General features: G+C 41.5%; 2 protein-coding genes across 2 annotated transcripts in view; one reads left to right on the plus strand and one right to left on the minus strand.

Moving 5' to 3' along the window:
* The window catches only part of MYO1G (myosin IG), a 33,501-nt gene extending 30,597 nt beyond the window's left edge, over positions 1-2,904 (plus strand). The window contains exons 20-22 of the mRNA XM_036737415.1: positions 188-301; positions 2,061-2,215; positions 2,590-2,904. Of these exons, the coding sequence (XP_036593310.1) occupies positions 188-301; positions 2,061-2,215; positions 2,590-2,746 (426 nt within the window). The 3' untranslated portion in view covers positions 2,747-2,904. The remainder of the gene's footprint in view (positions 1-187; positions 302-2,060; positions 2,216-2,589) is intronic.
* Positions 2,905-11,978: 9,074 nt separating this feature from the next.
* Positions 11,979-14,771, minus strand: LOC118832199 (protegrin-3-like). Its single transcript, XM_036739600.1, has 4 exons — positions 14,583-14,771; positions 13,709-13,819; positions 13,377-13,448; positions 11,979-12,122 (listed from the first exon to the last, which is right to left on the minus strand). Exons 1-4 carry the CDS (start codon positions 14,769-14,771, stop codon positions 11,979-11,981), a joined length of 516 nt encoding a protein of 171 aa, XP_036595495.1.
* Between the last annotated feature and the right edge of the window lie 12,105 nt (positions 14,772-26,876).

A 26,876-nucleotide genomic window follows, 5' to 3' on the forward strand; every position in this document is an offset into this window, starting at 1 on the left:
CTTCCTGGCTCTGAGGACACCTCTCCATCCAAAATGCCATGTGGCCTCTCTAAATTTTAAAGTGTTATGTAAAAGTAATTTCTTACTTGGTGGAGACTGTAGAGTGGGCAAAAGGGAGGAAGGATGCTGAAGGTGCCCCTAGAAGGGTGTCCTGAATAATGTTAACCTGATTCTCCCCCCACCCCAGGTAAACCGATTCAACAAGAGCAGAGACCGGGCACTGTTGCTCACTGACAAGCACCTTTACAAACTGGAACCGAACAAACAATACCGTGTAATGCGGGCAGTTCCCCTCAGCCATGTGAGCAAGGGCACCAGGAGGGAAGGTGGCAGGTGGTGGGAGGTGGTGGTGGTGGGATGCTCAGGGCATTGGATGGGAACAGTTGGTCCATCAACAAGTATACACTGAACCCTCATCCCAAGCACCTGATTCATTAAGCATATTAAGGGAAAGGGAAGGAAGAGGAGAAGGCAGAGGAAAGGGAAAGGGGAAGAGGAAGGAGAAGGAAAAAGGGAAGAGGAAGGGAAAGGGAAAGGAAAAGAAAAAGGGAAGGGGAAGGGAAACAGAGGAAAAGGGAGGGGAGGGAAACAGAGGAGAGGTTGAATTCAATTCAGCTCAATGCAGCTAACACTTATTAAGTACATGTGCTTGGTGCCAGGGAACTGAAGATGAACAAAGAAACATTCCCTGTTCTCAGGTGGTTTATAGTCTACTGGGAGTTGAGGGAGAGGGAGGTAGGGAATATAGCATATACACAGATAAGTATAATCCAAGGTAGACAATGGTATCGAGGCAAAGGAGAGGTCCTAAGTGCTCTAGAAAGAGGAGTGAGAGATCACTTTCACCTGTGCCAGGGGAAACCTGGGAAAGCTTCATAGAGGAGGGTGGCATCTGAGTTGCTTCCTAAAGGTGGGGAAGAATTCTGAATGGTGAGAGATGAAGAGGAAGCAAATTCCAGGCTTGGGATATGGTTTCTGAATACTACACAGATTTGAGGGACATTAGACAAGTTTGGAGAATGGCAATTTATCTAATTCAACTGAAACATAGAAGATAGAGGGTAGTATTGTGGAATGAAGCTGGAGGTAGTTTGGAGCCATAACATACAAGATCTTAAATGCCAAACTGAAGAATTTGTATTTTATGCCAGAGGTGATTGGGAGCCATTGAAGGTTTTGTTTTGTTTTTGTTTTTTTTTTACAATGGACACTTGAAGGAACAAAGAAGGATATAAGTCAGTATTCAGTTGAGTTCAATTCAACAGACACCTGCTATGTTGAAGGTACCATGTCTTACACATGGAATTATTAACATCTATAATGTAAGCATTATTAACATGTGTTTATAACAATGTTACAAACATTTATTAAGCACTGAGCACACAAGAATAAAGAAGATCCAGGCTCACAAAGAGCTCAGAGTCTAATGAGAGAAAGGGAGGCCCACAAATGTCTGTCATTCAGGAGAGTGAGATGAGGACAAAGGAGAGGACTAAGCAAAGGGTGAGGGGAATTTAAGGAGAAAGCACTCCTTTTCACTTTGAGGGTTCACAAAAGGCTTCTTGGAAGTGCTACAGCTGAGGTGGCCCTGATGGTAGGGAGGGAATCCAACAGACAGAGATAGATTTGGGGAGAAAAATATTCTGGGCATGCGGGAAAGCATGAACAAAGTCATGTTAATGGGGAATGGGCCCAGTCATGAAGCATGTATAGTCTATGAAGGGGAGAAGTATGAGATGAGACTGGCAAAGTAGGTTAGAGCCAGAGTGTGCAGGGCCTTGAAGGCCTCCATCTTGGGGATGGATGGACTAAGAAGAAGAGATGTGGATACAGATGTTTAAGGGCCTCAAGGATAGGTCAAGGGATTCCTGTTCATGAGGACTATAACATGAGAAGGAATTGTAAGACACAGAATGGGGCAAGTCAGGCATGGGGCAACAAAACCCTGTGAATTATGGGGCTTCACAGTTGGCTCAAAGTCACAAAAGATGGGCATTTGGGGGCCATAAGTGTCTCAGAGTAGCTGATCACCCTTTCCCTTGTACCTCTCTTCTATCCAGGTGACTGGGTTGAGTGTGACAAGTGGTCAGGACCAGCTGGTGGTGCTACATGCCAAGGGCCAGGATGACTTGGTGGTATGTCTCCACCGAACTCAGCCTAAAATGGATAATCGCATTGGGGAGCTGGTAGGCACGCTGGCTGGACACTTCCAGGGGTAAGATGTGGGCATGGGACAGTCACCTCTGGGATGATGTGGTCAAAACAAGGATAGACTCTGCCTGGGCAGGGGGAAGTGTAAGATGATAATGTGGACTCCCAACAGAGTCCTTTACCAGAAGCAGGAGGTAGTACCAAGCAAGGGACCAGGACCCCTCTCTCAACACCACCAAGACTTTCTATGACACTAGGGAGGCAAGTTTGGGAGAAGTATAGGAAGGGTCCAGATGTCATAGGAGCTCTAGGGGAGGACGCTTTCTCAGGAGCTAGAATGATGGGGTGATGTAGCCACCTTGAATCTAGCCCATAAGACTGGGAGAAGCAACCAAGGTTTTTCTAGAATTCCAGGCCCTGCTGTTTCTTTTGCAACAGAGTGGGGCGGGACCTACAAGTACGGGTTTCAGACTGCATCCAGCTGAACCAGCGTGGGCGCCGACGCCATGTCTCCGTGGAGACCAAATCCGATCAGCCTATACCGGACTTTCGTCGTAGCCGTGATGGTTTTGTCCTCCTTTGGCCAAGTTGTTGAGTCCTATGGGCCTCATCTCTTTCCACTGTTATTCCAGGGCTCTCTTGGCCTAGGCATGGAGCCCATATCACAAGTAGATTTGTAAAAATTCAGTTCTAGAGTGTTGTCTGTCTTTACATATATGTATACATGTGCATGCCTGTGTGTGTGTGCATATGTGTGTGTGTGAGAGAGAGACAGAGAGAGAGAGACAGACAGAGAGACAGAGACAGACAGAGAGACAGAGACAGAGAGAGAAGGAGGAGGAGGAAGAAGAAGATATATCTTTGCTTGAGCTACAGAGTAATTTCATTGATTTATGATAAAAATCAGTTGGTGTGTTATTTGATACTTGGTATATACAGCACATGGAGAGAATAACCCATCATAGACTCCTAGCCCCACTCAATTCTGTTAGCCTAAGCAGGCACCTATGGAACATTAAATACCACTCACAAGCACACGAGCACCAGACCTCATCCTTTTGTCCAGTCACCAGCCCACTTCCTTCAGTGACATTACTGAGTTCCTTTTGTATCTGCCCACTAAACTACACACCCAGCTTTGAGTGTTGACATCTCTCTGTTGTCAGCAAGTTCTTGGACCTCTTGTCTCACTCATTGAACTTATGTGTAGTGATCCTTTCTTTCTTATTCTCATCTCCTTTGTTCCAGCTAGAGTTTATTCAAGTTTTCCCAATGGGTCCTTGAGATTGATCTTCCCTATACAGTCATAAATTCAAATTCTTTCACCTGGAGTAAATTCATTGGTGGGGAAGAAGGTTATAGAGATGACAGGAGAAGTGTCCAACCCATGTCCCACCAGGTTTGGGGAAGGAAGACTCTGGGGAGATTGGAGGGTCAGGGACTTGTGTCACTGGCTGGTAGAAAATCACAAAGTGAAGTATGGGGATGGTAATTGCCTCTTCCTGTACCCCAAACTTGTGCAACAAAGCCCCAGACACCTCAATTTAGTAACTCTCCTTTCCTGCAAACATTCAGTTGACAGCAAATTAACATGTGCTACTAATCTATATAATTTGATGTATTTCCCACTGTAAGCCCTCGGTGTGCCTAATAGGCCCTAGTTCATCCCATGATTTGTACATTCAAAGTAGCAGAGAAGCATATGGGTATAGCCCTACAAAAATCAGTAAACAGGAACTGAGTACCCCTATTCCTATGAGTGGAGCCCTCAACTGCAAAGGAGTAGCAAAATAAGTTTGAACCTGGTCTGATGGAGTAGAAGGGACCTCCATCTTTGGGGAATCTTCAGTCTAATGAGACATGACCTGCATCCTCAAAGGAACCCCTTTTGTGATGGGGTAAACCCAATCTCTGATCTCAGGGAGCCCCTGTTTTGATGGAGTATATATAGCATTGTCCACCCACATCCCCAAGCTCCACCAAAACAAAACGAAGCAGAAACATCCAAACCCCCTCAGTGCACCTTAAGAATGATGAGAATACAGAAAATATGATGAACGCTGTTCATTAAGAGCTTATAGATATAGGAAAGGCAAAAATCGCAGTTTTTCGGGGGGGGTTGATTAGGGAAGGCTTCCAAAAGAAAGCAAGAGTTAAGGTCTAGGTAGAGATGAGGAAGTGTGGCCATACAATTCAATTCATCAGCATCCAGCATCGGTTGTTTTATATTTTGAGCCTTTTGCTTTTCTTTTAAAGTACATACTATGTGCAGTGTCCTGTGCTAAATACTATAAGGCATGAAATAAGACGTAAGACAAAATTGATTTTCTCAAAGAGCTCACACTTTGGGTGAAGAGATGGGACAGACAAGATTAAAAAAAAAATAATCCAAGATAGTCTAGGGTCTAGGCAAAGGACTCACTGCTAGGTAGTTAGATGTATTATAAAGTTATTTCATGCAGTGGAAAAGGGGATGGACTAAGTAAGCACTTCTGATTCTGAGAGTCTGATGCAATTTCACCGGCTAGGGCCTTGCCTGGAGCCATTAATGTCAAATGTGGTTAAGTAGAAAGGGAAATTAGAATGGTTTATCAAGCTCATCGACCTACATTTTGCAAATACCACTCTTTCCTTTTCTTTTTTTAAAATCAGACTATTTGCACCATCTGGTTCCTACAGCAGCACTCTTACTCTCCACCATTTTTATCAAAGATCACCGATGGTGGCTTAGCCATCACACCCAACTCTTCTCAGAAGTAAATTGGCTAGGCTTGGTGACTTGAAGTTATAAGGCCAGTTAGGTGCTGTCTTATTTTTTCTTATTTGGTGACTCAAATCCTATCAGACAATTCCATTCTGTCCTTTCCATTCAAAGTATCATTCTTGGAAGGGAAAACAGAAGCAAAATTAAATAAGTAACTCTGCTTCCTTTCTTAACCCATCATTATCATTGTCATGTGCACCCTAGGAATGGGTCCTACCCCTTTTTTGACCTTCCTCTTTTTTTCAATATAACAACAACAAAAGAAATCCCTTTTTTCCCCTTAATATTTCATCACTAGCCTCAGCTCATTCTGACTTTTAGTGTATCTGAACTTGTTCTTACAGAGTCATACTATGAGTGGATATGATATTTTTTTTTCTCTTGGGAGTGTCTGATCATGGTGTTGTTATCATCCTATTACCTACCCTTGGCCAAGGGTAGGCAAATTTTAAAATCTAAATTGGTTGCTGAGTTCCAAGTTTACATTGTTCTTTTTAATCACTTCCCCTATTTCTTCTCCATTTGAATAGCTTTTATTTGCATTTCCAGAACTTAAATTTTAAGAGTATATCACATGACAGCCTTTCATATATTTTAAGTTAGCTATCAAGTTGTGGGATTATGGTTTTAGAACCAGAAGGGAACCTGCAGAATTTGAAGCTAAGGCATCCTATCTTTAAACCTTTTGAAATCCATTCTCCTTAAATCTAAGGTTTATGTCAGACTCCAGGTGTCTTTCCTCTTTTCTACCACGAATTCAAAGATGGAGTGGTCACTACCTCCCAAGTCCTTAGGTAGTGTTCACACTGTTGGGAGAACACTGTGTGATATAAGCAGCAATGCCTTCATTAGGTTAGTGATTGTGAAATTAAACCACTGAATAATGACTAAAAATGTTGGTGCAAATAAACATTCGGTGCTCTCATAAGTCCATCAAATATCTAGGTGAAGCCGGGGCAACAAAGAGTCTTCTTATGGTATGTGTTGGACTATACACATCTTTAGAATCATAGCACAGCCCTGTTCTGGGTTCTTATTTTGTTTGCTTTGAATCAGAAAGATGGTTTTCTTTTTTTGTAACAATCTCAAGAAACAGTCTGACATGAAATTCTTCAAAACTTTCCAAAGCATATACTTTAAGCACAGTGCTCGGGTCCCAGGATGGAGACCGTATTCAACTGTTTACCACTAGCCCTTGAAAGAGGCACTACAGTGCCTTGGGTTGTCCAGTTTTAATAAATATCTCATCTTTGTCTCCAAAATGCTTGTTGTATCAAGTAATAATAATACAGTCGGGCTTAATGTTCTCAGTGCCCAGGGTAACTTCTATCCCTGCCCCCATACCCATTTCCCAAAGGTAGGATAATGGACAGTACCTTCTGCCATACCAAGTCTGCATTTATTTCTCAAGTGAATCGAGGATCTGACTCTCTGTCACAAAGTCCAGCGGAAAAGCACTGGGCTGGGAGCCGGGAAGACTGGAGTCAAATCTGGCCTCAGACACTTATTAGCTGTGTGACCCTGGGCAAGTCACTGAACTGGCTTGCCTCAGTTTCCCCATCTGTATAATGGGGATAATAACAGCACCTACTTGACAGGGTTGTTGTGAGGATCAAACATTCTTTGCACAGCACCTGGCACATAGTAAGCACTTTGTAAGTGTCAACTATTGTTTTTATTATTAGGCAAAGAGGTAACTCAAATTTCTTGGCTGCTGGAAGTTTTTTACTCCAACTCACGGAGTTGTTCTAGATTCTAGAAGTTCCCCTTAGTCTTTTTGCAGAGCCAGGAGTTCTTGGTTCCCAATAATGCAGTCTCTACCAGCAGCTAATCCAGGGACGCCATTTAGGACAACAATGCAAAGGGAGAAAGTCCAGCATCCTCTGGGTCCTTTGAAGTTGGGAGGTCTTTTTATAGCCAAAGATTGGGGGGGGGGGCGGCGCATGTTGTGAGTGGGGGGAGACCTCCCTAAGGCTGAAGCCTCAGCCTGGCCTTCCCCACCAGGTATGTGCTGAAAACCCACATGCTCCACATTTCTGGAAAAGCCTCCCTTTTTCAACTAAATAATTTATAGATGATCCTTGGAGGCATCATTAAGATTCCCAGCCTTTTGAAATAGCTTTCCTGTTTGGCATCATGTCATTTCATTCAATGACCTTCAGCGACTTTTCACATTTAGTCTAAGATGTTTCAATTGATTGATTGATTGAAACATATCCTCACCTCGTTAAGATATCAGAACTAAAATGGGGTAGGAAAGTTTCAACTCCATGCTTATACACATACCACAGAGTCAAAAAGCATTTGCCATTTGTGCTGAATGGTATTGAGAAACTTCATATGACTCCTGTACATTCAGGGTTCATAGTCTTAAAGCTCTGCACAAATGTAACATTTGGCCATCTAATGCTTACCATTTTTTTCCATCTCCAGTGCTTGCCAATGCTGTGGTAATTCTGTTACATGATTAATCCAAGCTTCAAATGGTTCTTTCCCAAGGGTACAGGTCCTTTCTTTAGAAACTATCTAACTTGGGCCTGTGGCTCCCTCGTGGCCCAGAATATCCAGATCCCTTGCACCATCCATAGATATAATGCCTTTATCAAACATTCTGGCTCATCCACAGGCAAACTTTCTCTGATGATTGTGATCTCAAACTCTCTAAGCAAGCCTTCCTCTTTAGATCGAGGCTTAGAGATCAACTGCCAAATACCATCTCCTATAGTTACCATGTCAAGAATTTTTGGATGATCAACTGTTTCTGACAGTTTACAAAAAACTGTCTGGATGAGATCTCCCAAATTTAACTTTTTGGTGAATATTTCACATTCCCCCAAATCTATTATAGCTTCCTTTAATGTTTTTATGGTCTTATTTCTGCTGTCTAGATCTACTCAAAGAAGCCCTCATCATGATTCTAGAGCCACATTCTTTAACATCTTGGCCCCTATTTTGTTAAAATTCTAATTAAAATCAGACTCTGCAAGTCAGTAATACAAACAGCAAGCAGACAAATGTGGGGTGACACCTAATAATGAAAGCAGCAAATGAAAATAAAACATAATATCATGTTAACAATGATATTGAGGGGCAGCTAGGCTGCACAGTGAATAGAGCACTGGCGCTGGAGTCAGGAGGACCTGAGTTCAAATTTGACCCATTTACTAGCTGTGTGACCTTGGGCAAGTCACTTAACCCCAATTACCCTGCCTTCCCCCCTCCAAAAAGAAAAACAAAACAAAACAACGATATTGAAAAGTAACCACCAACAAGTATATGAAAAGGCAAATAGCACCAATGAATTCAATGCCAAATACAATTAAGCTTCATTATAATCAATGTCATGATATTGTTATTAATTCCACTTGTTAGTGATTAATAACAGTGTAATACCACTATAAGCAACAGATAGAATGCATTAATAATGAATGACATCCACCAACGTGATATATTAAGGATTCTTTGGGACACAATAGATTGATCATAAGAGAAGAAAATCCCAAAGGCAGTATATGTATGTATGTATATGTATACAATGTATACACATATGATATATAATGTTATATGTGATATAATGTTTATAATATGTTATACATATAAATATTCATATACATATAAGTATACATAGGAATAATTATATTTCATATATATGATATAATGTATTTTTCTCTCCATTTTTTTTAAAAAACAATTCCAGTGAAGAAATGAGAAAAGTTCCAAAAGGAAAATCAAAAGGAAAACACGTATTTTCAGGGGAAAAAAAATCAGCCAAAAGGAAATATCTTCCAGCTCAAAAATTCAGTAAGTTAAAAAAATCCTAGGATGAACATCTCCACACATGACAATTACAAATCCCTACATGTGACTTGAGAACATGTGGCTGAGTACTCTGCAATTTCCTGGTTTGGCTAAGGACCTTCCACAACTTGTGCACATGTGGGCATAAAAGTAGGTGTCAATGACATGTTCTCCCCCAAAGTGGGGATGGCTGGCCAATGTGTAGTCTCATGACTCCCTTGAGGAAGCAAATAAATTGAGGATGGGGCAGATTGAAAGATGAATGGGGTATAAACTGGGAGACAGAAGCCCGAAGTTATCAAATCACCGTGACAGAGATGGGATTGAAACATTCTAGGAGAATATTACAAAGTGATCAGAAGCTTTCCATTGTTCTGCCTAGGGACAGCATTATTTCTCATGGGGAACTACTTCTCCATCGTTTTTTTCATGTAAGCAATATCCAACCTTCCATGGGTCTTTACAATGACAATTTACAGTGACTAGAACAGGAGGTCTGTGGACACACCCACACTCCCCATCACACATACATACATATATATGTATATATGGCTTTTTTCAATATAATTGGTTTCCTTTGCAATCCTACGTATTTTACTTTATGCATTTAAATACATTATTCTGAGAATGGGTCGAAAAGGCATCCATGACATAAAAAGGTTAAGAACTCCTGCTCCAGAAGCACAATTAAGACAGATCTAGGGTCCTGCTTCCACAGTGTTGAGTGTGGAATCGGCTATCACTGAGGTAACAAAAAGTATTTGGGTGCTGGGGGTGGGGTTTGAGCTCAGAATGCAGTATCTAATTTAGCCACCAAGTGGCACACTTTAGTTGTTCCTCTGCTAAATTTGTATACAAACCAGTTTTCTTCTGGAGGGGTGACAACTGGAACAAGGCTTTCTCCAGCTCCAACCCAGTTATTTCCTCATATGCTATTTTCCTCTTATTCCTCCATTCAAGTCTAGTCTCTAAAATGAAATGTTAACCAAAATTTTAAAATTAAAAGAAGCCTACTAGTTGTATTTTGGATCACTGCTCCCACCCCATGAGATATTTTGCTTTCTCAGATCTCTTCTCTTGGCACTCAGATTCCAGATCTCAATATGTGATTACATAGCCTTAATAACATGGAATTAAAATGCAAAGGAAAATACAAAGTCTCTTTTATCACACTTGCTTCATCCCGGATGGGAGTAGTTCCCAAGCATGCATACCTGTGGCTCATAAAGCCGAGCTCCATCTCAGATTGATGGACTACAGGAAAGTGAAGATGGACCTAGGTGTGATTGATTGGGACCTTGGGTCCAGTGGCACTAAACAATGTCAGAGACACTAGAGTCCCTGTAGTATTCATCATGCTGAATTATGAGGATATGAGAACATTTGCCTGCTGATTGTCCAGGAAACAAATGCCATCCCTGCAGGAGGTCAGGTGGGGTGAAGTAAGTACAGACACCTGCTCTGTGATTTTGATGGGGATGGGGATGCTTGGAAGGATTTTTATGCCATGGTCTCTGAAGACATTGCCTCCTCTTCCCCTGTGAGGGCATGTCATAGAGGAGGAGGGGGGAATTCTGGGAAATTGAGATTTCAGACCTTACTAGAAGTGGCTGCCTTGGTCTATCAGGAGTTTTAATGTTGTATCTTTTACTTTTGATCCTATTCATGACTTGTACTATTATCTATGATGTGAGTATGTAATTGTTTTGAGTCATGCAATGTTGAGGAGATGAGAATCTCAACTGACGTGGGGTCATGAGCCATTTTGATACACATATGAATTATTGTTGATAATCTTCATAACTTTCCATCCTACATCAATGAGTCATACCTACATTAATGAGTCGGAAATTTTAGATGAGACACAGAGCTGTAGGATCCAGGCAAGTCCATTGGTACCCTAGAGGAACTGAATGGGAACTAGGAGATGGTAACCTAAGCTCCCAATGCGCTAACTAATGGTAGCCGAAGATACAGCACCCAGAGGAGCTGCTCCAGCCCTATCCCACTTTTTTCCTGCCTCTAGAGCTCTTGGGGAGAGGGAAAAAATTCCTGTCTTTACACTAATAAAATTCTTTCATGTGTTAGGTGGCCATCTTCTTCCATATCTTCTTCTCGGATCCATGGTTCCTTCCCCTTAACTCTTAAGTTAAAAGTAATGACCCCCCTCTTCAAATGTCCCAGACCACTTTGTCTAGCTTTCTCCTTGTCCTCAACACATTTTGAAAATCAGTGCATTTTACACTAATGCATTGTTGATGGAGTTGTGAACTGATCAAACCATTCTGGAAAGCGATTTGGAACTATGTCCAAAGGGTTTTAAAACTGTGCATACTCTTTGATCCAGCAATACAACAGGTCTATATCCCCAAGAGATCATAAAAAAGGGAAAAGGATCCACATGTACAAAAATATTTATAGCAGCAATTTTTGTGGTGGCAAAGAATTGGACAGTGAGGTGATGCCCATCAATCGGGGAATGGCTGAACAAATTGTGGCATATGAATGTAATGGAATACTATTGTTCCATCAGAAATGATGAGCAGGTGGATTTCAGAAAAACCTGGAAAGACTTACATGAACTGATGCTGAGTGAAGTGAGTAGAACCAGAATATTGTACACAGTAACAGCAACATTGTGCGATGACCAATCTTGATAGACTTAGCTCTTCCCAGCAATGCAATGATCTAAGTCAATTCCAAAAGATTCATGATGGAAAATGCTACCCACATCCAGAGAAAGAATTATGGAGTCTGAATGAAGATCAGAGCATATTATTATTTTCTCTTTTTTTTCTTTCTTGTGGTTTTCCCCTTTTATTCTGATTCTTTCTTCACAACATGACCAAAGTGGAAATATATTTAATATGATTGCATGCTCTCTTAGGGATGGGGGAGAGAGGGAGGGGATAATTTAGATCTCAAAATCTTATAAAAGTGAATGTTGAAAACTAAAAATAAATAAAGAAATTTTTAAAAAGAAAAAGAAAATTAGTGTGTTCCCCAGCCCCTGGCCCTTCCTAGATGGCAGTTCTTTGAGAGCAGGTCCCATGTCATTTTTCCCGTGTAACGCCAGTATTGAGCTCATGGGAAGGACTTAAGAAATGGTTGACCTGGATTGAATTGAGTTAAGAAGGGAGATGGGGAGAACACTATGATAGAGATGATGAAACTGACCATTTCACACAAAGTTTATTAATCCAAGGGGACCAGGCAGGATTTGGTGCCAGAAGCAGAAGTTAAGGTGCAGGTTCACCCTAGGATTCTATTCCTTATTGTTACCTCCTCCAGAAAAAATGTCCTTTAGTTTCCTATATCCATTCCGCAGGGTTCTATATTTTCGATAAATGAGCTTTGCCAAACTCCGAAAAATTTGACGCAAAAAACCACCACTCCTTAACTGTTCAGGCTGCAGGAAAAAAAAATGGTAAACAGGACTCCTTAGGCTATAGCCTCTGGAGATAAGACTGCAAAGACAGGAGAAAACTGCACACAGAGAATCCTGTCCTCTGTTGTAATGGTCTTCCAAGTGGAGGGCCAGGGGAAGAGTGTGTATGATGTGACCCCAAGAAGTCCATGACTTGACTCCAAGGGGTCCATGCTTTATTCCACCCTCCCCCAAGAGCGACAATCATGGGATTTCTCTACAACAATAATCACCACTATCCTTCACCCATTACAGTCCAAGAATCTCACATTCTACCCCCTTTTGCAGCTGTGTAAGCTTCCAATCTTATCCCATCTGAAATACCCAGCAGCTCCTCAGGGCAAGAATAGCCTAACCCTAAGTCCAGCAGCTGAGCAGGTGTTGTTGGGAAAATGTCTTCGCAATCATTGCTTACTTACCAGAAATTTTTCTTTAAATGACTGGGTGGATTTAAAGACATTGCCCTTAAGGGTTTGGGGATGACTGCCCTTTAAGTTAGAGTTGTGAAAGGCCTCAGGGATCACCCAATCCAACCTCATTTTAGAGAGAAGGAGACTAAGGCTCAGATCATTACACGTCTAGCAGGTGACAGACCCAGTATTTAACTCCAAATTCCCAGATTTGGGAACTCCAAAATCCAGTGGTCTTTCCGCTGGACCAAGCTAGCACAAGAAGATAATGCCTCAGGGGTTTCTGCTTCCTTATTCATTTAAAAATAAACATTCATTAAATAAAAAGTTTTCCTAGAATACCTAACTCCTCTTTCAGCTCTGCCATTTACTAGCTGTATGACCTTGGGCAAGGTCATCCCGCATCTCTGAGCCTCAGTTCCCTCTCTATAAATTGAGATTCAGGGGGAAGTAGGGTTTGACCTAGACGGTTTCTAAGGTTCCTTTTAGTTCTAAATCCTGTGATTAATTCTCTGGAAAAACAGGTCTAGGCCCTTCCTGTCCCCCTGCTTCCTCTACTTCCCCCCCCTTTCCTTAGGACTCTGAGACCAGAGACCGCTCTAGCTCTATAACTGGGGTTGGTGTGGTGGATGGGGAAGAGAAATGTGCCTACTTCTGCAGCTTTATCTCCTACAGTAGCCTGGGAGAAGAAAGGGAGGCTAGGTGAAGGCCAAGATTCAAAAGAGGGCAGAATGGTCAGAGTTGATCCCAGACTCTTCTAGCTACAGATCTATTCTGGAGGTTTGGTCTCTTCCCCCCGGGACTCTACTGGGGAGACATCACTTACCCCACCACAAGAAATATTGATAGAGGGCTGAGTAGCATCCAAGGAAATGGTTCCAGAGCATTGTTTCACCAGCTGTGAAAGTATTGGGAGGACTGGGCTCAGAACTGGGAGCCTGTGACATCTGCCTCTGACATGCCAAGGATAACAGTGGTTCAAGCCTGGTCCCACAGCCCTACCCCAAACCAGCCTAGTAGGGGTGCTTTTCTCTGCTTCTAATCTTGAGGAAGTCACTTTCCTCGGGGCAGTAGGAAAGCAAAGCTCATCTTCCTGGGGAGTATCCCCAGAAAGAGACCTCCCTGACAGTTCTCCTCCCTAGCCCACGATACACTCACCCCATTCTCCTTAAATTTACATTCATCCAGATTGCGTGGTTGTTTGGTATTGGGGCAGACAGTCTCCATCATAGTAAAGTTCAGGGGCTGGGGAGTAGCAGGATCAGCATTCTGGGGAGGAAACCAGAACAGCCTTTCAGACTAGAACCTCATTTGAGCTTCTTCAAGGCCAGCAGGAAGCTACAGTCATATCATAGTATTTAGAGTTGGAAGCCACATTAGCTATAATCTAATCTGACTCTTTCAGGGGTCCAAGAAGCCAAAACTATTTTCATAATAATTTTACAATGTTTTGATTTTTAGTATGATAAATATCAACAGATAACCTACATAAAAGATCTTTGGAGGGGTTCTCAAGAATTTTTAAGAGTATAAACGGATCTTGAGACCAAAAAGTTTGAGAGCTGTTGCTGTAGGGTATCAGGAGAGGGAGAGAGATATCACTATGACCTAGTGTGACTAGGGAGAACTTGGGTTATACTCTGACATGTAAGTAAAGTTGGATGGGCAGGGGTTGGTAAATCATTCTGGTAAGGGAATAACTTGAGAGAAGCATGGAAGCAAGAATGAACCTACTGAACATGACAAATACTTCACACCCCTAAAATGCTTTCTCATTCCCAAGGTGTTTTCCTCACAAAGATGATGTTAGTTGAGCTGTTCAAGAATGCTTATCCATTTTTAAAGATGAGAAACTAAGTCCCAGAGAAGGAAACAAATTTGCTTAGGATCCCATAAACCAGTGCCAGACCTGGAACTCTTACCCAGATCTCCTGACTCCCCAATTCTCTCCCAGTTAGGAGCTTAGATTCTTTGGAGTGCAAGGTTAATATTGGGACCCCTTGGCAGGCTGGAGTCCTTTCCCCATACTCACTGCCCCAGGTTGAAGATTCAGAACAAGCAGTCGGAAGAGGTTGTCTGAGAGCGACTTCTTGTTGTAGTTGGTGATGAATCGGTTCACCAAATTCCGGTAGCTCAGGGTCTGAGCAGAGACAAATGGAGTCATCAGGCCAAACAACAGTAGAAGTAATGGTGGCAGCCACATGATGCAGCCCCTCTCCATCCTTATCCTCTTGGTTCTCAATGCTATGATCCGGAAGGAGCCATCCTTTATTCGCTGCCTCCTTCCTGGCCTTACATGGGTGACAAGCACCTAAAGCAATTGGGCACCAACAGCTTTCTGAGGTCTGTGGTTTCCCCTTTCTTTTGTCATCCATCAACACTTGTCCTAAGAGTCTGGGGTTCCCTCCAAGGGAAGGAGGTATTTCTCCTTCAGTTGCTTCATGGAGCCCTGAAGCTAGTAGGAAGGAGGCATTGGGGGAAGAGGGGAAATACGATCAAGAGAATGAGGAGGAGGGCAGAGGGTCTAAGCTGGTGAAGGGATGTGAAGAAATGTAAAGAAATAAATGATTTCCCCTTTCTTCTCTGTCTTACAGAGTCCTGGAGTCAGGTTATATCCTGGATGGGTTTCCTTTCAAATTGCCCAATTACTTTGCACGAGATCCAGGATTACTCAAATCTAGCTCAGAAAGCCTCTCTCTTCCCCTCCCTCCATCACATCCAATTCAATATTTAGTAAGCATCTATGATATTTAGGACCTTATGTTCACCACTGGTTATACCAAGATGAAAATACACATAGCCCTTGTCCTCAAGGAGTTTATAGTCCAATAGGGAAATGAGACTGGATTCAGTTCAACAAATGTATGTTAAGTACTTCCTAGGTGCAAGACTAGAGGAAGTCTGGCATAGCAGATAGATAGCAAGCCTTGACGTCCAACAAGCTTGGATCCACACTTCAAATCACTTTCTCATCATCTTCCACTCTTCTCTTTCTTTGCTCTAGTTTTTGAGGACAAGCCTTTTGCTTCCTTAGTTTGCTTCTTTATATATTATGTTTTGTCAACAGAACAGATTTTTCTTGAAAAATTAATTCCACGCTGTTAGGCTAACCCTAGTCCTGGTTCATCTAGATGGCCCCAAGATGGCCCCTTAGTGGTCTCAGCACTCCAAGTTCTTAAGTGTTAACAAGTATGGCACTTACCTAGATGGGAAACTTCAACTGTGGTTTACAAAAGGGGCAGAAAACAGCTTTTCCCTAATGTCAATAAGTCAAAATTAGTAATGGTCTTGTTCTATGTTACCTTTGTTTCTAATCATAAGTAGGCAACCTGCCCGCCCCAAGATGATTTAGGGCACGAGAAATCAGTCGTTTGTGAATCTTTAAGCAAGAGGACCACAAGTACTGTACCAATGAATAACTGGCCTACTATCTGATGAAACTGTTTAAAAAACAGGATTTAGTTCAGAGAACTCCCCCATCCTTGTGAAAATTTTTACTTAGGCTTACCACCCCTTCAAGCTTTCATTCTATCTCTCTCTTCACAGCTGAACACCTAGGGGAAAAAAAACTGTCTAAACCTGTTAGTTTTACTTTCTCACCTCAACTTCCTTTTAAAAATATTATTATTTATTTTTAACATTTGAAAAAACTTTCAGTTCCAAATTCTCTCCCCCTTCCACTCCTCCTCCAACCATTTAGAAAGCAAGCAATATGATGCCCATTATACATGTGAAATCATGCAAAATATATTCCATATTAGCCATGTCACAAAAAGCAAGAAAAATAAAGTGAAAAAGTATACTTCAATTTCCACTCAGAGTTCATTAGTTCTCTCTCAAGATCACCTCCACTTCTTTTTTTAAATTTTATTTAATTTATTTAATATATCTAGTTTTCAGGATTGATTTTCACAAGAGTTTGAATTACAAATTTTCTCCCCATTTCTCCCCTCCCCCCCACTCCAAGATGGCATATATTCTGGTTGCCCTGTTCCCCAGTCAGCCGTCCCTTCTGTCACCCCACTCCCCTCCTATCCCCTTTTCCCTTCCTTTCTTGTAGAGCAAGATAAATTTCTATGCCCCATTGCCTGTGTATCTTATTTTCTAGTTGCATGCAAAAACTATTTTTTTGCTGTTTTTGAACATCTGTTTTTAAAACTTTGAGTTCCAATTTCTCTCCCCTCTTCCCTTCCCACCCACCCTCCCTAAGAAGTCAAGCAATTCAACATAGGCCACATGTGTATCATTATGTAAAACCCTTCCACAATACTCATGTTGTGAAAGACTCACTATATTTTGCTTCTTCCTAACCTATCCACCTTTATTGAATTTTCTCCCTTGACCCTGTCCCTTTTTGAAAGTGTTTGTTTTTGATTACCTCCTCCCCCATCTGCTCTCCTTTCTATCATCCCCCTTTTTTTATCTTCTTCCTCCTTCTTTCCTGTGGGGTAAGATATCCAATTGAGTGTGTATGGTATTCCCTCCTCAGGTCAAATCTGATGAGAGCAAGATTCACTCATTCCCCCTCACCTGCCTTCTCTTCTCTTCCTACAGAACTGCTTTTTCTTGCCACTTTTATGCGAGATAATTTACCCCATTCTATCTCTCCCTTTCTTCCTCTCTTAATATATTCCTCTCTCATCCCTTAATTTGATTTTATTTCTTTTAGAAATCATCCCTTCATCTTCAACTCACCCTATGCCCTCTCTCTCTCTCTATATATATATACATACATACACACACACATACATGCATATATATATATATATATATATATACATACACACACATATATATATATATGCATATTCCTTTCAGCTACCCTAATAGTGAGGTCTCATGAATCATACACATCTTTCCATGTAAGAATGTAAACAAAACGATTCAACTTCAGTAAGTCCCTTGCAATTTCTTTTTCTTGTTCTTTTTCTTCATTAGCTTTTCATGCTTCTCTTGATTCTTGTGTTTGAAAGTCAAATTTTCTATTCAGCTCTGGTCTTTTCACTGAGAAAGCTTGAAAGTCCTCTATTTTATTGAAAATCCATTTTTTGCCTTGGAGCATGATACTCAGTTTTGCTAGGTAGGTGATTCTTGGTTTTAATCCTAGCTCCATTGACCTCCGGAATATCGTGTTCTAAGCCCTTCGATCTCTTAATGTAGAAGCTGCTGGATCTTAGGTTATTCTCATTGTGTTTCCACAATACTCAAATTGTTTCTTTCTGGCTGCTTGCAGTATTTTCTCCTTGATCTGGGAGCTCTGGAATTTGGCGACAATATTCCCAGGAGATTTCTTTTTGGGATCTATTTGAGGAGGCGATCTGTGGATTCTTTCAATTTCTATTTTGCCCTCTGGCTCTAGAATATCAGGGCAGTTCTCCTTGATGATTTCTTGAAAGATTATATCTAGGCTCTTTTTTTGATCATGACTTTCAGGTAGTCCAATAATTTTTAAATTCTCTCTCCTGGATCTATTCTCCAGGTCAGTGGTTTTTCCAATGAGATATTTCACATTGTCTTCCACTTTTTCATTCCTTTGGTTCTGTTTGATAATATCTTGATTTCTCATCAAGTCACTAGCTTCCACTTGCTCCAATCTAATTTTTAAGGTAGTATTTTCTTTAGTGGTCTTTTGGCCCTCCTTTTCCATTTGGCTAATTCTGCCTTTCAAGGCATTCTTCTCCTCATTGGCTTTTTGGAGCTCTTTTGCCATTTGAGTTAGTCTAGTTTTTAAGGTGTTTTCTTCAGTATATTTTTCAGTATTTTTTGGGTCTCCTTTAGCAAGTCATTGAGTTGCTTTTATGGTTTTCTTGCATCACTCTCATTTCTCTTTCCAATTTTTCCTCTACTTATCTAACTTGCTTTTCAAAATCCTTTTTGAGCTCTTCCATGGCCTGAGACCAGTTCATGTTTTTCTTGGAGGCTTTTGTTGTAGGCTCTTTGACTTTGTGGACTTCTTCTGGCTGTATGTTTTGGTCTTCTTTGTCACCAAAGAAAGATTCCAAAGTCTGAGTGTGTTTTCGCTGCCTGGCCATGTTCCCAGCCAACTTACTTGACCCTTGAGTTTTTCAGCAGGGTATGACTGCTTGTAAAGAGTACATTGTTCCAAGCTTGAGGGGATGCGCTGTTGATTTCAGAGCTATTACAGCCAGCTCTGCCACACCAAGACTCCTCCTTCCCCAAGAACCCCCAACCCAGACTGGACTCAGATCTTCAGTAGGCTCTGACTCCTGCTCTGATCCGCCACTTAATTCCTCCCACCACGTGGGCCTGGAGCCAGAAGCAACTACAGTTGTAGTTCTGTAGCTGCCGCACCTCCGCTGCCCCAGGGGCGATGGCTGAACCCTGAACTCTATCACCCTGTCCCCAGCAGCTTTTCCCACTAACCTTCTTTGTTGTCTTTGGTGTTTGTGGGTTGAGAAGTCTGGTAACTGCTGCAGCTCACTGATTCAGGGTTCTAGGGCCTTTTCCGCCTGGCTCCTGGTCTGGTTGGTCCGCGGGGCCCACGCTGGGCTCTGCTCCGCTCCCAGCTCCGTGCGTGATATACCTCACCCAGCGACCATCCAGGCTGTCCTGGGCTGGAGCCCTGCTTCCCTCTGCTATTTTGTGGGTTCTGCAGTTCTAGAATTGGTTTAGAGCCATTTTTTATAGGTTTTTGGAGGGAGTTGGCAGGGACCTCGAGCAAGTCCCTGCTTTCCAGCCTCCATCTTGGCTCCACCCCCACCTCCACTTCTTAATCTCTTCTAATCTTATTTCCCTGTTACCACTCGAATGCAGAACCCTCTTCAAGATTGCCAAAGATCAATTTATTGATAAATCCAATGGCTTTTTCTTAGGCTTTATTTTTCTTGAATATTTTGCAGCATTTGACACTGTTGACTCCCCCCTCTTTAGGATATTCTATCCTCCCTGGTGTTTTGTGATACTACTATCTGGTTCTCTTCTCACCTGACATATTATTTTTCTTCCTCTCCCTTGTAGGTTCATCATACATATCCTGGCCCCTATGTAAGTATACCCCAGGATTGTGTCCTAGGTCTTCTCTTCTCCCTGTCTATTCTCTTGATATTCACATCGACTCCCAAGGATTCAATGATCATCTTGATATATCTGTTAGTTGTTTATATAGCTTGGATACCATACCTACATCAATGAGATTTGATAGGAAGGTTTTTTTTCCCATTTCACAACTTTCCTTCTTAACCTAGGTGCATAAATTTGTTTGTGCAGAAGTTTTTCGGTTTCATATAATCAAATTTATTTATTTTATCTTTTGTAATTGCCTCTATCACTTGTTTGGTTAAGAATGCATCTCTTACCCATGTGTAACAGATGCGAGAAGTATATGATTTGTTACTGTTCTATTTTTTTAATAATTGATCCTTAATATTAAGATCATGTATACACTTAGAATGTATTGAGGAATGTGGTGTAAGGCACTGGTCTAAGCCTAATTTCTGCCATACTGCTTTCCCAGAAGTTTATTTTCAAATAAGGAATTCTTTCTAAGTTATTTATGTTTCTGGTTTGTCAAATATTGAGTTATTGAATTCCATTATTCAATGGATGGCTTGGAAAGGGAAGAAATTGGAGGCAAGAAAACCAATTGGGAGGTTATTTCAATAGTCCATGCAAAAAATGATTGATGGCCTTTGTCTAGTCTGTTCCGTTCATCTACCTTTCTTATTTTTAACCAATACCAGATGGTTCTAATGACTACTGCTTTATAATATAGTTTAAGGTCTAGAAGTGCTATTCTCCTTTCATTCCTACCTCTTTTCATAATATCCCTCGATATTCTAGAACTTTTCTTTTTCCAAATGAATTTTGTTATTATTTTATCAAGCTCTGTAAAATATCCCTTTGATAATTTGATTGGTATAGCATTAAAATTGTAAGTTAACTTTGATAGTATTATCATTTTTATTATATTGGCATGACCCAGCCTTGAGCACTGAATCTTGTTCCAGCTATAAAAGTTCTTTATTTCTTTAAGGAGAACTTTGTAATTGTTTCTATAGTGGTGAGTGTGGTGATAGATTGACTCCCCCAAATTTTATGCATTTTTATAGTTATTGGGATTTCCCTATAACTTAGTGCACCTGTTAATTGTGACTCCAAGGGTTTGGCACTGATAGCTCTAAAGGAGAGGCAGAGAAAAACATTGGCTATATGCCCTGGGTCAGCTGACTGAGAGATCTGATGACAGACTCACCTAGGGGTGGCTAGTAGTTGAGAGTGCTTTACCCTGAGAGTTGAGGGCAGGGAGATGATTTCTCCTTCTCTTGTGCCTTGGACCACTTAGGGACACTTAAAAAGATTTCTCTACCAAGGTATTAGGGTGTGCCTTATGGAAAATCAGGTGCAGAAGACTGTATGAAGAGAATTTGAATCTCCAGATCATAGCAAGAGTGCTGGCAGCCTAGCATTCATTCTCTGGAATTTTAAATCTCACATTATTAATGTTGTTTTTATTGTAGTGAAGATTACATTTTATCTAGATATGAGTAAGTAAATCTTCCAGGATCACAGGAAGTTAGAAAAAGGCTTAAGATCCTATGGAGATGGATAGACAACCAACTAACATTATGAATTATTGTTGGAAATATTCATCCCTTAGCAACCCTGAAAGACACTGAAAGAGGGAAAGCTAGAAGCTATCCGCTTGTGGGCAATGGAAGAAAGTAGGAGCAGCCTAAGCTTGGAGTGCCACCTGGTGGCATGTGAAGATCTTGCACTCTGAGTAAGTACTTAGCCACACCTTCCATTTGAACCAATTTAGACACAATAATCAGGCAAGCTAGGCGGCACAGGGCCTGGAGTCAGGGAGACCGGACTTCAAATCCAGCCTCAGACACTTACTAGCCATGTGACCCTGGGCAAATCACTTAACCCTATTTGCCTCAGTTTCCTCATCTGTAAAATGAGCTAGAGAAGGAAATGGCAAATCCATTTGAGCGGCAATCCAGTATCTTTCCCAAGAAAACCCCAAAAAGAGGTCACAAAGAGTTGGGCATGACTGAAAATGTCTGAACAACAAAGACATATTAGCAATCTCTCCCTCTTGAAATATATAGTTTTATATATGCCTTGTATTTCTCCATCTGGGTATATGTTTTGTCCCCCAGTCCTGGTTCCCCCCACATCTCCTAGCACCTTCAATATGGTAGGCTATTTAATAAATGTCTGTTGAATTGAATACATACCAACAAGTCTAACAAAGGTAGTGTGTGTTAGGGGCCAAGGAGAGATGGGCATAAAGTGCTTCAGGATGAGGAGGAGATTATGAAAGGCTTCATGGATTCCATGGCACTGATGTCTTAATTCATTGTCATGTCCTAACCAAGACTCAAAAGGTTCCTCATTAGGTAGATAGGAATATGATCCCTGAGAAGGATTATAGCGTTCCACAATGGATCCCCCAAAGAAGAATTTTTCACCAATCTGTCCTTCAAAGAGGAAATAGAGTTATTTCTACCACATCATGGGAGTTAGGGACACAGTCCCCCCACAATATGGAAAATCTGAGTAAAGTTTTTTCATCCTCTCTTCATACTGAAGAAGTCTGATTTTTTTTCTTTTTCTTTTTCTTTTATGGGGTATTTACAGTACCTTATTGTAAAATTTGGGTTGATATTATGCAACACTACATATCTATTTTATGCATTTCTGAGTTTTTAACTTTTTTCTGTGTCATCTGCTGGCCATCACATGTTGTCTGTGGCTTCCTCAAGACTCCCCCCAAAATTCTCAATTTCTTATACCAACCCAAGACATATGGAAACCACAATGAAGAAGGTTGCAATGTGGAAGAAATAACTGTATTGGAACAATTTCCTGGGTTTATGAGGGTAAAGTATACAGTATGTCAATGAATGGTAAAACATACAGGAGGGAAGAGTGGGAGATATACTGCAATATATATTCACTAGACAAACAAAGATTCTCTCTCTCATCTCTGGAACTACCATGGGGTGGCTGGTGATGAACAAAAGAGAAAATAATAACTTACACTCTATGATTTCCAAAAAGGTAGGGAGGGACCATGTGAATGTGGACCAATAAACCTAGCCACAGTCTAAGGCTAAAGCAGCCTGTTGGAAGAAGAGAAGAAAGCTGGCGTGGTTCCTTTCTGAGTCCAGTTTCCTCAAGTCCTTTTGTTCCACCCACAAAGGTTCAATGAAATGCCTCTACTGAACAACTTAGACTAAGGACTGGATCTGAAGGAAAACTGTCTGATGGAAAGAAGTAGAAATAAAAGATGCTACCTACATGAGTGTAGAGGCCAACTAAGAAAGAGGTACAGAATCACTTTCAATCTACATAACTGCTAGATTTTCATCAATGATCTTGTTACATCACTGTTGGTAGGTTTCTGTCCCCAAAATTATTTCAGGCACCCCACACCCCAAATACCCTAAACACCCTATCAGGACCTAGGTGGAGGCTGGGTATAGAGAGGAGGGAAAGGAAGTCCACCTTCAACCCAAGATCTTCTTTGATGGGCAGACTGATCAAGGTAAGGCAAGAACCAAAAAGCCAGATGAAGTAAACTAAAATACTAGATCTATAATCTCATTACTTTGAGAATTCCCTCCAACAATGCAGACTGTGACCCATCAATATCTGCCCTTCCTATGCATGTGATCCCAAATGTTTGTCAGAAAGGGATATTTCCAATGTGCAGGAAGCCTTCTTCAGTCTTTTCCGACATGGCAAAAGTACCAGTGGAACTTTCTGGCTATTTCTTCTTGTGCCTTGCTCTTGTCCTATGACCAACAACCCATATTGGCATCTTTTGTCCCTGTTCTTTCTTGGGATTCCTCATTTGGGTATATAGCATTGCTTCCTCATGCCCACCACGCTTCTCCATTCAGATCACCTTTGGTTCTTTGGAGGCAGTGAAATTCCACATTTTGCTATCATATTGCGAGAATGATAAAATGTTAGTATGGAAAAGATGAGCCTTGGGGTTAGGAAAAGAATTTTATCACTTCCAGAAAGTGTTACAATTTCTAAAAAGTAATACAGCCTCCTTTCTTCCTCCATCTCTGAACCTCATTCATTGTCCATCCCTATTGCCTAGATGAGATATACATGCTTTTGGTCAAGCTCCATAGATGTTGGATGTGTGTTGAAATCTGGGCAATAGACTTTCTTCAGCCACTTGCTCTTCCCTGAGCAGAAACATAGGCCAACGTCCTTTGAGTGATTACAGATGTCTTCCAGAAATATCTACAATGTCCTGGGCTTTGATGTATTCAATATAATGTCTGAACATCAGACAGACCTTGCAATCCACAGAGATCCTCCTCAATCTGGATTCTTGAGCTAGATCTCCTGCCTCACAGTGGCAAATACCTTTGCAGAGTATACATCCCCTGCTTTATTCCTCACCTGATTGATCAGGATTATTTCTGTTGTTAAATATTTCAAGGAATCCTGAACCATCTTAATGTATGGATGAGAGACGCATTGCTACAAAGATCTTAAAATGTAATGTTTTGGTTTTTTCCTTAATTAATTTATTTAATTTTAGTTTTCAACATTCACTTCCACAGGCTTTTAAATTTTAAATTTTCTTCCCTTCCCTCCCTGCCCCTCCCCAAAGTGGTATGCAATCTGATATAGGCTCTACATATACATTCTTATTAAACATATTTTCACATTAGTCATGTTGTAAAGAAGAATTAGAATGAATAGGAGAAACCATGAGAAAGAAACCTAAACAAAACAAAACACAAAAAGAGAGAGCAAATAGTATGCTTTGATTTGCATTCAGACTCCATAGTTCTTTCTCTGGATGTGGATAGCATTTTCGATCATGAGTCTTTTGGAGTTGTCTTAGGTTCTTGCGTTGCTAAGAAGAGCTAAGTTTGGTCAAATCAAAGTTGGTCATCACACAATGTGGCTTGTTACTGTGTACAATGTTCTCTTGTTTCTGCTCGTTTCACTCAGCATCAGTTCATATAAGTCTTTCCAGATTTTTCTGAAAACCTGCTCATCATTTCTTATAGCACAATAGTATTCCATTACATTCATATACCACAACTTGTTCAGCCATTCCCCAATTGATAAGCATCCCCTCAATTTCCAACTCTTGGGCACCATAAAAAGAGCTGTTATAAATATTTTTGTATATGTGGCTTCTTTTCCCATTTTTATGATCCCTTTGGGATACAGCCCTAGAAGTGATTTTGCTGTATCAAAGGTATGCACATTTTTATAGCCCTTTGGGCATAGTTCCAAATTGCTCTCCAGAATGGTTAGATAGGTAATGTTTATTTAATGAAAATTGGGGGGGAGGTATTTAACAATCGGTACAATGAGAAATTATGTCCTCTATATTTTTCAGCTAATTGTGAGATGGTAAAGATGTGGTCCATTTTGTGTGTGTGTGTGTGTGTGTGTGTGTGTGTGTGTGTGTGTGGTGTATGTATGTACTTGGTTCAGTCTAGCTGCTTTTCCTGTTTTTGTTCTCTTTAGCACCATTTCTACCTCCTCTAAAAGCATATATGGATCAGACAGTCGTATTAGGGACTGTGTGCGTATGTGGGGTGGGGAGGGAGTGGGGGAGAGGGTGTGTTCCACTGTCCTTGATAAAAAAACAGTCTGTTAAAAATGGCTTTTGCGGGGCGGAGCCAAGATGGCGGCTGGTAAGCACGGACTAGAGTGAGCTCCGTACCCGAGTCCCTCCAAAAACCTATAAAAATGGCTCTGAACCAATTCTAGAACGGCAGAACCCACAGAACAGCAGAGGGAAGCAGGGCTCCAGCCCAGGACAGCCTGGATGGTCTCTGGGTGAGGTCTATCCCACACGGAGCTGGGAGCTGGGAGCTGGGAGCTGGGAACGGAGTGGAGCAGAGCCCAGCCTGAGCGGCGTGGACGATCCAGACCAGAAGCCGGGCAGAGGGGGCCCTAGCGCCCTGAATATGTGAGCTGCGGCAGTTACCAGACCCCTCGACCCACAAACACCAAAGACTGCGGAGAAGGTTAGTGGGAAAAGCTGCGGGAGTGGAAGGAGTTAGCGGTTCGGCTTCCAGCCCCGGGGACAGCGGAGGTGGGGCAGCTACCGCTGTTGTTACTTCCGGCTCCAGGCCCACCTGGTGGGAGGAATTAAGTGGCGGATCAGAGCAGGAGTGCAACAGCCTGCTGAAGATCTAAGCCCAGTCTGGACTGGGGGTCCTTGGGGAAGGAGGAGTGCGGCTCTGACAGAGCTGGCACCTCCCCCCAAAACGTAGAACATAGAACTCTGTAGTCTACAAGCAGTCATACCCCACTGAAAAACTCAAGGGTCAAGCTAGTTGGTTGGGAATATGGCCAGGCAGCGAAAACGCGCCCAGATTCAGTCTCAGACGTTGGATTCTTTCTTTGGTGACAAAGAAGACCAAAACATACAGCCTAAAGAAGACAACAAAGTCATAGAGCCTACAACCAAAGCCTCCAAGAAAAACATGAACTGGCCCCAGGCCATAGAAGAACTCAAAAAGGATTTGGAAAAGCAAGTTAGAGAAGTAGAGGAAAAATTGGGAAGAGAAATGAGAAGGATGCGAGAAAACCATGAAAAACAAGTCAATGACTTGCTAAAGGAGACCCAGAAAAATACTGAAAAATACATTGAAGAAAAAAACACCTTAAAAAATAGACTAACTCAAATGGCAAAAGAGCTCCAAAAAGCCAATGAGGAGAAGAATGCCTTGAAAGGCAGAATTAGTCAAATGGAAAAGGAGCTCCAAAAGACCACTGAAGAAAATACTACTTTAAAAATTAGATTGGAGCAAGTGGAAGCTAGTGACTTTATGAGAAATCAGGATATTATAAAACAGAACCAAAGGAATGAAAAAATGGAAGATAATGTGAAACATCTCCTTGGAAAAACCACTGACCTGGAAAATAGATCCAGGAGAGATAATTTAAAAATTATTGGACTACCTGAAAGCCATGATCAAAAAAAAGAGCCTAGATACCATCTTTCAGGAAATTATCAAGGAGAACTGCCCTGATATTCTAGAGCCACAGGGCAAAATAGAAATTGAAAGAATCCATAGATCGCCTCCTCAAATAGATCCCAAAAAGAAATCTCCTAGGAATATTGTTGCCAAATTCCAGAGCTCCCAGATCAAGGAGAAAATACTGCAAGCAGCCAGAAAGAAACAATTTGAGTATTGTGGAAACCCAATCAGAATAATCCAAGATCTGGCAGCCTCTACATTAAGAGATCAAAGGGCTTGGAATGCGATATTCCGGAGGTCAATGGAGCTAGGATTAAAACCTAGAATCACCTACCCAGCAAAACTGAGTATCATGTTCCAAGGCAAAATATGGAGTT

The sequence above is a fragment of the Trichosurus vulpecula genome, chromosome 9 (genome assembly GCF_011100635.1).
Source record: "Trichosurus vulpecula isolate mTriVul1 chromosome 9, mTriVul1.pri, whole genome shotgun sequence".
Lineage (NCBI taxonomy): Eukaryota > Metazoa > Chordata > Mammalia > Diprotodontia > Phalangeridae > Trichosurus > Trichosurus vulpecula.

Excerpts from the sequence above, each read along its gene's own strand:
- LOC118832199 (XM_036739600.1), bottom strand. The coding sequence starts at position 14,771 with ATGGAGAGGGGCTGCATCATGTGGCTGCCACCATTACTTCTACTGTTG. Across the intron at positions 13,449-13,708 it reads GTAAATTTAAGGAGAATGGG|CTGGTGAAACAATGCTCTGG; the intron begins GTGAGTGTATCG and ends ATACTTTCACAG. Across the intron at positions 12,123-13,376 it reads TCAATATTTCTTGTGGTGGG|CCTGAACAGTTAAGGAGTGG; the intron begins GTAAGTGATGTC and ends TTTTTCCTGCAG.